The sequence below is a fragment of the Oncorhynchus gorbuscha genome, linkage group LG22 (assembly GCF_021184085.1).
Source record: "Oncorhynchus gorbuscha isolate QuinsamMale2020 ecotype Even-year linkage group LG22, OgorEven_v1.0, whole genome shotgun sequence".
In the NCBI taxonomy this organism is placed as follows: domain Eukaryota; kingdom Metazoa; phylum Chordata; class Actinopteri; order Salmoniformes; family Salmonidae; genus Oncorhynchus; species Oncorhynchus gorbuscha.
In genome coordinates this window covers 48,208,698-48,222,955 of record NC_060194.1, presented here as the reverse complement: position 1 = coordinate 48,222,955, position 14,258 = coordinate 48,208,698, and the positions used below count along the sequence as shown (strand labels likewise).

General features: G+C 44.7%; 1 protein-coding gene across 1 annotated transcript; it reads right to left on the bottom strand.

Moving 5' to 3' along the window:
- Positions 1-448: 448 nt before the first annotated feature.
- Positions 449-14,223, bottom strand: LOC124009461. Its single transcript, XM_046321272.1, has 2 exons — positions 12,930-14,223; positions 449-586 (listed from the first exon to the last, which is right to left on the bottom strand). The coding sequence occupies exons 1-2, from the start codon at positions 14,175-14,177 to the stop codon at positions 449-451; spliced, it is 1,386 nt and encodes a 461-aa protein (XP_046177228.1). The 5' UTR covers positions 14,178-14,223.
- Between the last annotated feature and the right edge of the window lie 35 nt (positions 14,224-14,258).

Genomic DNA, 14,258 nt, shown 5'->3' with positions numbered 1-14,258 from the left:
GATATCATTGTTTATAATCTGACAGTATGGGAGTAGTAATCTGATATCATTGTTTATAATCTGACAGTAGGGGAGTAGGAATCTGATATCATTGTTTATAATCTGACAGTATGGGAGTAGTAATCTGATATCATTGTTTATAATCTGACAGTAGGGGAGTAGGAATCTGATATCATTGTTTATAATCTGACAGTATGGGAGTAGTAATCTGATATCATTGTTTATAATCTGACAGTATGGGAGTAGTAATCTGATATCATTGTTTATAATCTGACAGTATGGGAGTAGGAATCTGATATCATTGTTTATAATCTGACAGTATTGGAGTAGTAATCTGATATCATTGTTTATAATCTGACAGTATTGGAGTAGTAATCTGATATCATTGTTTATAATCTGACAGTAGGGGAGTAGGAATCTGATATCATTGTTTATAATCTGACAGCCATCATTGAATGGGAGGCCCGTATGGGAGTAGTAATCTGATATCATTGTTTATAATCTGACAGTATGGGAGTAGTAATCTGATATCATTGTTTATAATCTGACAGTATGGGAGTAGTAATCTGATATCATTGTTTATAATCTGACAGTATTGGAGTAGTAATCTGATATAATAATTTTTCATAATAATGCTAAACTGCTTAGTTTTGCTCATGCAATATGCACGTTGATAATCACGGATGAGACTGATGATGGGAATGTTAAACTCTAACGACGTAATTTGTTTCCCCCACCCCCCCTCGCATTGACATCAATGGATGATTTTTTTTACAAAGTCCAAGTTAAGCACATGGATCGGGCCCCATTGAGAACAAAGCATAGAATTACAATCTATCATGCCATCATTGACTGGAATGGGGAGGCCCGTTCTATAGGTTATATTTCTGACGGAGCAGAGTCCGTCTGTAGAACAACAGGCTGGCTCTATAGTCTCTACTGTAGTTATAACAGGCCCAGCAGGCGGGCACAAGTAATGTAATGAGGTCCATCATGACGCTGGAGGAGGTTGGAGGGCGAGTCCTTCTACCAGGGGGATATAGAGCTGCCCTTACTCCTAAAAACAGAGACAGAGAGAAACAGTCTCGGTTAGTAGTTCCTCGCATTGGGAGCCACGTAGGAAACGGTACAGTATCGGAGGCAGATTAGAGAGAGTCTGAGGCCATGGCAGAGCCATGCTGATGCTTTCTCTCGGCCATAAATTACAGCGCTGAACATAACACAGTGCAGGATACTGGAATTGGAAAGAGGTTAGCTCATTTAAGGGCCAGTTTACCGGACATAGATGAATCCTGGACTAAAGCAAACATCTCTCTCTCTCTTTGAAAGTACATTTGGGGTCCAGTACTAGACTTAATCTGTGTCCAAGAAACCGATCCTTAATGTTTTGGAAATGTTAATGATGCTGACTGACAGACAGTAACAGTACGGGAATTACGCATGGCACGCAGGGCTGCCCTCACAGAGCTGAGGACAAGGACATGGAGACCTCACAGAGCTGAGGACAAGGACACAGAGACCTCACAGAGCTGAGGACAAGGCCATGGAGACCTCACAGAGCTGAGGACAAGGACATAGAGACCTCACAGAGCTGAGGACAAGGCCATAGAGACCTCACAGAGCTGAGGACAAGGACATGGAGACCTCACAGAGCTGAGGACAAGGACATGGAGACCTCACATAGCTGAGGACAAGGCCATAGAGACCTCACAGAGCTGAGGACAAGGCCATAGAGACCTCACAGAGCTGAGGACAAGGCCATAGAGACCTCACAGAGCTGAGGACAAGGCCATAGAGACCTCACAGAGCTGAGGACAAGGCCATAGAGACCTCAGAGCTGAGGACAAGGCCATAGAGACCTCACAGAGCTGAGGACAAGGCCATAGAGACCTCACAGAGCTGAGGACAAGGCCATAGAGACCTCACAGAGCTGAGGACAAGGCCATAGAGACCTGAGGACAAGGCCATAGAGACCTCACAGAGCTGAGGACAAGGCCATAGAGACCTCACAGAGCTGAGGACAAGGCCATAGAGACCTCACAGAGCTGAGGACAAGGCCATGGAGACCTCACAGAGCTGAGGACAAGGCCATAGAGACCTCACAGAGCTGAGGACAAGGCCATGGAGACCTCACAGAGCTGAGGACAAGGCCATGGAGACCTCACAGAGCTGAGGACAAGGCCATAGAGACCTCACATAGCTGAGGACAAGGCCATAGAGACCTCACAGAGCTGAGGACAAGGCCATAGAGACCTCACAGAGCTGAGGACAAGGCCATGGAGACCTCACATAGCTGAGGACAAGGCCATGGAGACCTCACAGAGCTGAGGACAAGGACATGGAGACCTCACAGAGCTGAGGACAAGGCCATGGAGACCTCACAGAGCTGAGGACAAGGCCATAGAGACCTCACAGAGCTGAGGACAAGGACATGGAGACCTCACAGAGCTGAGGACAAGGCCATGGAGACCTCACAGAGCTGAGGACAAGGCCATGGAGACCTCACAGAGCTGAGGACAAGGCCATGGAGACCTCACAGAGCTGAGTACAAGGCCATGGAGACCTCACAGAGCTGAGGATAAGGCCATGGAGACCTCACAGAGCTGAGGACAAGGCCATGGAGACCTCACATAGCTGAGGACAAGGCCATGGTAACCTCACAGTCTCGTTATGAGTCATGCAAACCAGACACGCGCTGAACACAAACGTGAACACACACACACACACACACACACACACACACACACACACACACACACACACACACACACAGACTGACACACACACACACACACACACACAGACACACAAGGCCACACACCTCACACACACACACAAGGTTTATTATTTCATTCAGAAGCTAATGACCAGGGCCCATAGGATGCAGTGCACCACTTCTACCAGGGCCCATAGGATGCAGTGACACTACTTCTACCAGGGCCCATAGGATGCAGTGCACCAGACTTCTACCAGGGCCAGAGACCTGCATGAGGACAAGGCCATAGAGACCTCACATAGCTGAGGACAAGGATGCAGTGCACTACTTCAAGGCCAGGGCCCACAGGATGCAGTGCACCACTTCTACCAGGGCCCAGGACAGGATGCAGTGCACTACTTCTAGGCCAGGGCCCATAGGATGCAGTGCACTACTTCACCAGGGCCATAGGATGCAGAGCACTACTTCTACCAGGGCCCATAGGATGCAGTGCACTAGGACAAGGCCCATAGGATGCAGTGTACTACTTCTACCAGGGCCCATAGGATGCAGTGACTACTTCACCAGGGCCCATAGGATGCAGTGCACTACTTCTACCAGGGCCCATAGGATGCAGTGGAGACACTTCTACCAGGGCCCATAGGATGCAGTGCACCACTTCTACCAGGGCCCATAGGATGCAGTCACCACTTCTGAGGGCCCATAGGATGCAGTGCACTACTTCTACCAGGGCCCATAGGATGCAGTGCACCACTTCTACCAGGGCCCATAGGATGCAGTGCACTACTTCAGGGCCCAGGACCCATAGCTGAGACCTCACAGGCTGAGGACATGCAGTGCACTACTTCTACCAGGGCCCATAGGATGCAGTGCTACTTCTACCAGGGCCCATAGGATGCAGTGACACTACTTCTACCAGGGCCCATAGGATGCAGTGTACTAGCTTCTACCAGGGCCCATAGGATGCAGTGCACTACTTCTACCAGGGCCCATAGGATGCAGTGCACTACTTCTACCAGGGCCCATAGGATGCAGTGCACCACTTCTACCAGGGCCCATAGGATGCAGTGCACCACTTCTACCAGGGCCCATAGGATGCAGTGCACTACTTCTACCAGGGCCCATAGGATGCAGTGCACTACTTCTACCAGGGCCCATAGGATGCAGTGCACTACTTCTACCAGGGCCCATAGGATGCAGTGCACTACTTCTACCAGGGCCCATAGGATACAGTGCACTACTTCTTCCAGGGCCCATAGGATGCAGTGCACTACTTCTACCAGGGCCCATAGGATGCAGTGCACCACTTCTACCAGGGCCCATAGGATGCAGTGCACTACTTCTACCAGGGCCCATAGGATGCAGTGCACCACTTCTACCAGGGCCCATAGGATGCAGTGCACTACTTCTACCAGGGCCCATAGGATGCAGTGCACTACTTCTACCAGGGCCCATAGGATGCAGTGCACTACTTCTGACCAGGGCCCATAGGATGCAGTGCACTACTTCTACCAGGGCCCATAGGATGCAGTGTACTACTTCTACCAGGGCCCATAGGATGCAGTGCACTACTTCTACCAGGGCCCATAGGATGCAGTGCACTACTTCTACCAGGGCCCATAGGATGCAGTGCACCACTTCTACCAGGGCCCATAGGATGCAGTGCACCACTTGTGACCAGGGCCCATAGGATGCAGTGCACTACTTCTACCAGGGCCCATAGGATGCAGTGCACTACTTCTACCAGGGCCCATAGGATGCAGTGCACTACTTCTACCAGGGCCCATAGGATGCAGTGCACTACTTCTACCAGGGCCCATAGGATGCAGTGCACTACTTCTACCAGGGCCCATAGGATGCAGTGCACTACTTCTACCAGGGCCCATAGGATGCAGTGTACTACTTCTACCAGGGCCCATAGGATGCAGTGCACTACTTCTACCAGGGCCCATAGGATGCAGTGCACTACTTCTACCAGGGCCCATAGGATGCAGTGCACCACTTCTACCAGGGCCCATAGGATGCAGTGCACCACTTCTACCAGGGCCCATAGGATGCAGTGCACCACTTCTACCAGGGCCCATAGGATGCAGTGCACTACTTCTACCAGGGCCCATAGGATGCAGTGCACTACTTCTACCAGGGCCCATAGGATGCAGTGCACCACTTCTACCAGGGCCCATAGGATGCAGTGCACTACTTCTACCAGGGCCCATAGGATGTAGTGCACTACTTCTACCAGGGCCCATAGGATGCAGTGCACTACTTCTACCAGGGCCCATAGGATGCAGTGCACTACTTCTACCAGGGCCCATAGGATGCAGTGCACTACTTGTGACCAGGGCCCATAGGATGCAGTGCACTACTTGTGACCAGGGCCCATAAGATGCAGTGCACTACTTGTGACCAGGGCCCATAGGATGCAGTGCACTACTTGTGACCAGGGCCCATAGGATGCACTACTTCTACCAGGGCCCATAGGATGCAGTGCACTACTTCTACCAGGGCCCATAGGATGCAGTGCACTACTTCTACCAGGGCCCATAGGATGTAGTGCACTACTTCTACCAGGGCCCATAGGATGCAGTGCACTACTTCTACCAGGGCCCATAGGATGCAGTGCACTACTTCTACCAGGGCCCATAGGATGCAGTGCACTACTTCTACCAGGGCCCATAGGATGCAGTGCACTACTTGTGACCAGGGCCCATAGGATGCAGTGCACTACTTGTGACAAGGGCCCATAAGATGCAGTGCACTACTTGTGACCAGGGCCCATAGGATGCAGTGCACTACTTGTGACCAGGGCCCATAGGATGCAGTGCACTACTTCAACCAGGGCCAATAGGATGTAGTGCACTACTTCTACCAGGGCCCATAGGATATAGTGCACTACTTCTACCAGGGCCCATAGGATGTAGTGCACTACTTCTGACCAGGGCCCATAGGCTAGTGCACTACTTCTGACCAGGGCCCATAGGATGTAGTGCACTACTTCTACCAGGGCCCATAGGATGTAGTGCACTACTTCTACCAGGGCCCATAGGATGCAGTGCACTACTTGTGACCAGGGCCCATAGGATGTCGTGCACTACTTGTGACCAGGGCCATTAGGATGTAGTGCACTACTTCTACTAGGGCCCATAGGATGTAGTGCACTACTTCTACCAGGGCCCATAGGATGTAGTGCACTACTTCTACCAGGGCCATTAGGATGTAGTGCACTACTTCTACCAGGGCCCATAGGATGTAGTGCACTACTTCTACCAGGGCCCATAGGATGTAGTGCACTACTTCTACCAGTGCCCATAGGATGTAGTGCACTACTTCTACCATACATTTCCTGTGTGCATACATTTCCTGTGTGCATACATTTCCTGTGTGCATACATTTCCTCTGTGCATACATTTCCTCTGTGCATACATTTCCTCTGTGCATACATTGGCTGAGGGATTTCAATGCATTTGCCAGAGTCTGCAAGTGGCAAACTCAGCCGGGAAGGACAGCAGATGCATAGATTTGACGGCTAGATTGTACAGTGTCTTCACACAGTATTAGCACCCATTGACTTTTGTTCCACATTTTTGTTGTGTTACAAAAGTGAGATTAAAATGGATTTAATTGTCACTTTTTTTTGTCAATGATTTACATGAAAAAAAAAACTCTGTAATGTCAAAGTGTAAGAAAAACAATTCTAACATTTGTAAAGAAAACTTAAATAAAATAAAGACTAATACACATTGATTAGATTAGTATTCAACCCCCTGAATCAATACGTGTTAGAGTCACCTTTGTCAGCGATTAACAGCTTGTTTGTCTTTCCTGTAAAGTCTCTAAGAGATTTGCACACCTGAAGGGGGGGGTCAGGCATGTCACGAGGAGAGAGGGAGGGAGGGATGTTATGTACATGTTAGAGTCACTTTTGGCAGCGGGGGGGGGGGTTCAGGCATGTCACGAGGAGAGAGGGAGGGAGGGATGTTATGTACATGTTAGAGTCACTTTTGGCAGCGAGGGGGGGGTTCAGGCATGTCACGAGGAGAGAGGGAGGGAGGGATGTTATGTACATGTTAGAGTCACTTTTGGCAGCGAGGGGGGGTCAGGCATGTCACGAGGAGAGAGGGAGGGAGGGATGTTATGTACATGTTAGAGTCACTTTTGGCAGCGAGGGGGGGGGGTCAGGCATGTCACGAGGAGAGAGGGAGGGAGGGATGTTATGTACATGTTAGAGTCACTTTTGAGGGGGGGGGTCAGGCATGTCACGAGGAGAGAGGGAGGGAGGGATGTTATGTACATGTTAGAGTCACTTTTGGCAGCGGGGGGGGGGGGGTCAGGCATGTCACGAGGAGAGAGGGAGGGAGAGAGGGAGGGAGGGATGTTATGTACATGTTAGAGTCACTTTTGGCAGCGGGGGGGGGGGGTCAGGCATGTCACGAGGAGAGAGGGAGGGAGAGAGGGAGGGATGTTATGTACATGTTAAGAGTCACTTTTGGCAGCGAGGGGGGGGGTCAGGCATGTCACGAGGAGAGAGGGAGGGAGAGAGGGAGGGAGGTTATGTACATGTTAGAGTCACTTTTGGCAGCGAGGGGGGCGGTCAGGCATGTCACGAGGAGAGAGGGAGGGAGGGAGGTTATGTACATGTTAGGTGGAGAGTGGAAGTCAGCGTGTGTGGCTATTGGCTATAAGGTAGCTGGAACTTAGTACTTAGCTAGAAGCTAGTACACTAGTTACATCACGTCTGTCACGTCATTAATAGATACATATCTGAATGGTATGTACAGTGCTTAGGGAGATCATATTCAGACCCCTTGACCTTTTCCACATGTTGTTACGTTACAGCCTTATTCTAAAATGGATGAAATCACCCCCCCCCCACCCTCCCCCATCAGCAATCTACACACAATGCCACATAATTACAAAGCTAAAAAAGTTTTTTTTAGAAAAGTTGGCAAATGTATGAAAAAAAGAACAAATGAAATAGCTTATTTACATTAGTCAAATTAAATCAAATCAAAAAAGCCCTTCGTACATCAGCTGATATCTCAAAGTGCTGTACAGAAACCCAGCCTAAAACCCCAAACAGCAAGCAATGCAGGTGTAGAAGCACGGTGGCTAGGAAAAACTCCCTAGAAAGGCCAAAACCTAGGAAGAAACCTAGAGAGGAACCAGGCTCTGAGGGGTGGCCTGTCCTCTTCTGTATTCAGACCCTTTGCTATGAGACTTGAAATTGAGTTCAGGTGCATCCTGTTTCCATTGATCATCCTTAAGATGTTTCTACAACTTGATTGGAGTCCACCTGTGGTAAATTCAATTGATTGGACATGATTTGTAAAAGCATACACCTGTCTATATAAGGTCCCACAGTTGACAGTGCATGTCAGAGCAAAAACCAAGCCATGAGGTCGAAGAAATTGTCCGTAGAGCTCAGAGACAGGATTGTGTCGAGGCACAGATCTGGGAAAGGGTACCAAAAATATTCTGCAGCATTGAAGGTCCCCAAGAACACAGTGGCCTCCATCATTCTGAAATGGAAGAAGTTTAGAACCACCAAGACTCTTCTTAGAGCTGGCCACCCGGACAAACTGAGCAATCGGGGAGAAGGGCATTGGTCAGAGAGGTGACCAAAAACCCTATGGTCACTCTGACAGAGCTCCTGTCCTTGAGTGGCCCAGCCTGAGCCCGGCCTTGAACCCGATCGAACATCTCTGGAGAGATGAAGAGAGAAACTCCCCAAATACAGGTTTACCAAGCTTGTAGCGTCACACCCAAGAAGACTTGAGGCTGTAATCGCTGCCAAAGGTGCTTCAACAAAGTACTGAGTAAAGGGTCTGAATATTTATGTAAATGTGATTATTATGACTAAAAGGATCTAATTATGAATGTCATATTTTAGTTCTTTTTTTTGTAACACATTGCAAAAAATTCTAAAAACCTGCTTTTGCTTTGTCATTATGGGGTATTGTGTGTAGATTGATGAGGAAAAACTGTATGTCTGTTGTCACTATTAGAAAGAGAGAGAAAGTGTTTGGGAACTTAACAATCTTCAGCATTCAATCGATTATATTTGAAATCCTCATCCATTTATATTAAACAGATCTATAAGAAAGAGAGAAAGAAAGTGAGACATAACCGAGCTCGAGCTGTTTTGCAAGGAGGAATGGGAAAAAATGTCAGTCTCTCGATGTGCAAAACTGATAGAGACTTACCCCAAGCGACTTACAGCTGTAATCGCAGCAAAAGGTGGCGCTACAAAGTATTAACTTAAGGGGGCTGAATAATTTTGCACGCCCAATTTTGCAGTTTTTGATTTGTTAAAAAAGTTTGAAATATCCAATAAATGTCGTTCCACTTCATGATTGTGTCCCACTTGTTGTTGATTCTTCACAAAAAAATACAGTTTTATATCTTTATGTTTGAAGCCTGAAATGTGGCAAAAGGTCGCAAAGTTCAAGGGGGCCGAATACTTTCGCAAGGCACTGTATGTAGAAAGAGAAATAAAGAGAGAGATGCAGAAAGAGAGAGACAGAGAGATTCAGAAAGAGAGGGACAGAGAGATGGAGAAAGATAAATAAAGAGAGAGAAAGACAGAGAAAGACAGAGAGGGACAGCGAGACAGAGAGACAGCGAGAGAGAGAGACAGCGAGAGAGAGAGACAGAGACCTGATCAGGGTAAATATCTCCTGCTTATCTGGTGATGACAATCCTCTGGTTTCAGAGATCCCTCCATTAACCGTCTGGTAGCAAAAAGGGTGAGTAAGGAATATAAAGTATATTGTTATGTACTCTAGAAAGTCTGACAGCAGATTTAACAAATGGGTTATGGTTAGTATTATAGGTGTGGTACTGGACAGATGGGTTAGTATTATAGGTGTGGTACTAGACAGATGGGTTATGGTTAGTATTATAGGTGTGGTACTGGACAGATGGGTTATGGTTAGTATTATAGGTGTGGTACTGGACAGATGGGTTATGGTTAGTATTATAGGTGTGGTACTGGACAGATGGGTTATGGTTAGTATTATAGGTGTGGTACTGGACAGATGGGTTATGGTTAGTATTATAGGTGTGGTACTAGACAGATGGGTTATGGTTAGTATTATAGGTGTGGTACTAGACAGATGGGTTATGGTTAGTATTATAGGTGTGGTACTAGACAGATGGGTTAGTATTATAGGTGTGGTACTAGACATATGGGTTAGTATTATAGGTGTGGTACTAGACAGATGGGTTATGGTTAGTATTATAGGTGTGGTACTAGACAGATGGGTTATGGTTAGTATTATAGGTGTGGTACTGGACAGATGGGTTATGGTTAGTATTATAGGTGTGGTACTAGACAGGGTTATGGTTAGTATTATAGGTGTGGTACTAGACAGATGGGTTATGGTTAGTATTATAGGTGTGGTACTAGACAGATGGGTTATGGTTAGTATTATAGGTGTGGTACTAGACAGATGGGTTAGTATAATAGGTGTGGTACTAGACAGATGGGTTAGTAGTATAGGTGTGGTACTAGACAGATGGGTTAGTAGTATAGGTGTGGTACTGGACAGATGGGTTAGTAGTATAGGTGTGGTACTGACAGATGGGTTAGTATTATAGGTGTGGTACTGGACAGATGGGTTATGGTTAGTATTATAGGTGTGGTACTAGACAGATGGGTTAGTATTATAGGTGTGGTACTGGACAGATGGGTTATGGTTAGTATTATAGGTGTGGTACTAGACAGATGGGTTATGGTTAGTATTATAGGTGTGGTACTAGACAGATGGGTTATGGTTAGTATTATAGGTGTGGTACTAGACAGATGGGTTAGTATTATAGGTGTGGTACTAGACAGATGGGTTATGGTTAGTATTATAGGTGTGGTACTAGACAGATGGGTTATGGTTAGTAGTATAGGTGTGGTACTAGACAGATGGGTTATGGTTAGTATTATAGGTGTGGTACTGGACAGATGGGTTATGGTTAGTATTATAGGTGTGGTACTAGACAGATGGGTTATGGTTAGTATTATAGGTGTGGTACTAGACAGATGGGTTAGTATTATAGGTGTGGTACTAGACAGATGGGTTATGGTTAGTATTATAGGTGTGGTACTAGACAGATGGGTTATGGTTAGTATTATAGGTGTGGTACTAGACAGATGGGTTAGTATTATAGGTGTGGTACTAGACAGATGGGTTATGGTTAGTATTATAGGTGTGGTACTAGACAGATGGGTTATGGTTAGTATTATAGGTGTGGTACTAGACAGATGGGTTAGTATTATAGGTGTGGTACTAGACAGATGGGTTATGGTTAGTATTATAGGTGTGGTACTAGACAGATGGGTTATTATTATAGGTGTGGTACTAGACAGATGGGTTATGGTTAGTATTATAGGTGTGGTACTAGACAGATGGGTTATGGTTAGTATTATAGGTGTGGTACTAGACAGATGGGTTAGTATTATAGGTGTGGTACTAGACAGATGGGTTATGGTTAGTATTATAGGTGTGGTACTAGACAGATGGGTTATGGTTAGTATTATAGGTGTGGTACTAGACAGATGGGTTATGGTTAGTATTATAGGTGTGGTACTAGACAGATGGGTTATGGTTAGTATTATAGGTGTGGTACTAGACAGATGGGTTATGGTTAGTATTATAGGTGTGGTACTAGACAGATGGGTTATGGTTAGTATTATAGGTGTGGTACTAGACAGATGGGTTAGTATTATAGGTGTGGTACTGGACAGATGGGTTATGGTTAGTATTATAGGTGTGGTACTAGACAGATGGGTTATGGTTAGTATTATAGGTGTGGTACTAGACAGATGGGTTAGTATTATAGGTGTGGTACTAGACAGATGGGTTATGGTTAGTATTATAGGTGTGGTACTAGACAGATGGGTTATGGTTAGTATTATAGGTGTGGTACTAGACAGATGGGTTATGGTTAGTATTATAGGTGTGGTACTAGACAGATGGGTTAGTAGTATAGGTGTGGTACTAGACAGATGGGTTAGTATTATAGGTGTGGTACTAGACAGATGGGTTAGTAGTATAGGTGTGGTACTAGACAGATGGGTTATGGTTAGTATTATAGGTGTGGTACTAGACAGATGGGTTAGTATTATAGGTGTGGTACTAGACAGATGGGTTATGGTTAGTATTATAGGTGTGGTACTAGACAGATGGGTTAGTATTATAGGTGTGGTACTAGACAGATGGGTTAGTAGTATAGGTGTGGTACTAGACAGATGGGTTAGTATTATAGGTGTGGTACTAGACAGATGGGTTAGTAGTATAGGTGTGGTACTAGACAGATGGGTTATGGTTAGTATTATAGGTGTGGTACTAGACAGATGGGTTAGTAGTATAGGTGTGGTACTAGACAGATGGGTTAGTATTATAGGTGTGGTACTAGACAGATGGGTTAGTAGTATAGGTGTGGTACTAGACAGATGGGTTATGGTTAGTAGTATAGGTGTGGTACTAGACAGATGGGTTAGTAGTATAGGTGTGGTACTAGACAGATGGGTTATGGTTAGTATTATAGGTGTGGTACTAGACAGATGGGTTAGTATTATAGGTGTGGTACTAGACAGATGGGTTATGGTTAGTATTATAGGTGTGGTACTAGACAGATGGGTTAGTATTATAGGTGTGGTACTAGACAGATGGGTTATGGTTAGTAGTATAGGTGTGGTACTAGACAGATGGGTTATGGTTAGTATTATAGGTGTGGTACTAGACAGATGGGTTAGTATTATAGGTGTGGTACTGGACAGATGGGTTATGGTTAGTATTATAGGTGTGGTACTAGACAGATGGGTTAGTATTATAGGTGTGGTACTAGACAGATGGGTTATGGTTAGTATTATAGGTGTGGTACTGGACAGATGGGTTAGTATTATAGGTGTGGTACTAGACAGATGGGTTAGTATTATAGGTGTGGTACTAGACAGATGGGTTATGGTTAGTATTATAGGTGTGGTACTAGACAGATGGGTTAGTATTATAGGTGTGGTACTAGACAGATGGGTTAGTATTATAGGTGTGGTACTAGACAGATGGGTTATGGTTAGTATTATAGGTGTGGTACTAGACAGATGGGTTATGCTTGCTAGGTTATTATAATGTTGTGTCACAAACAGCCGACAGCAGTTTACCCGTTTGGAGTGATGTTTTATTGATTTCATAAATAAAAATAAACAAAATGCTGCTCCCATCTGACAGTATGGGAGTAGTAATCTGATATCATTGTTTATAATCTGACAGTATGGGAGTAGTAATCTGATATCATTGTTTATAATCTGACAGTATTGGAGTAGGAATCTGATATCATTGTTTATAATCTGACAGTATGGGAGTAGGAATCTGATATCATTGTTTATAATCTGACAGTATTGGAGTAGTAATCTGATATCATTGTTTATAATCTGACAGTAGGGGAGTAGGAATCTGATATCATTGTTTATAATCTGACAGTATGGGAGTAGTAATCTGATATCATTGTTTATAATCTGACAGTATGGGAGTAGTAATCTGATATCATTGTTTATAATCTGACAGTATGGGAGTAGTAATATGATATCATTGTTTATAATCTGACAGTATGGGAGTAGTAATCTGATATCATTGTTTATAATCTGACAGTATGGGAGTAGTAATCTGATATCATTGTTTATAATCTGACAGTATGGGAGTAGTAATCTGATATCATTGTTTATAATCTGACAGTATGGGAGTAGGAATCTGATATCATTGTTTATAATCTGACAGTATGGGAGTAGTAATCTGATATCATTGTTTATAATCTGACAGTATTGGAGTAGGAATCTGATATCATTGTTTATAATCTGACAGTATGGGAGTAGGAATCTGATATCATTGTTTATAATCTGACAGTATTGGAGTAGTAATCTGATATCATTGTTTATAATCTGACAGTAGGGGAGTAGGAATCTGATATCATTGTTTATAATCTGACAGTATGGGAGTAGTAATCTGATATCATTGTTTATAATCTGACAGTATGGGAGTAGTAATCTGATATCATTGTTTATAATCTGACAGTATGGGAGTAGTAATCTGATATCATTGTTTATAATCTGACAGTATGGGAGTAGGAATCTGATATCATTGTTTATAATCTGACAGTATGGGAGTAGTAATCTGATATCATTGTTTATAATCTGACAGTATGGGAGTAGTAATCTGATATCATTGTTTATAATCTGACAGTATGGGAGTAGTAATCTGATATCATTGTTTATAATCTGACAGTATGGGAGTAGTAATCTGATATCATTGTTTATAATCTGACAGTATTGGAGTAGTAATCTGATATCATTGTTTATAATCTGACAGTATTGGAGTAGTAATCTGATATCATTGTTTATAATCTGACAGTATTGGAGTAGTAATCTGATATAATAATTTTTCATAATAATGCTAAACTGCTTAGTTTTGCTCATGCAATATGCACGTTGATAATCACGGATGAGACTGATGATGGGAATGTTAAACTCTGACGACGTAATTTGTTTTTTTCCCCC

What these genes read in the sequence shown, in the direction of transcription:
- LOC124009461 (XM_046321272.1), bottom strand. Translation starts at nt 14,177, where the DNA reads ATGAGCAAAACTAAGCAGTTTAGCATTATTATGAAAAATTATTATATC. An exon ending in TACTACTCCCATACTGTCAG is followed by an intron (nt 587 to 12,929) that starts ATGGGAGCAGCA and finishes CAATACTGTCAG; the next exon opens with ATTATAAACAATGATATCAG.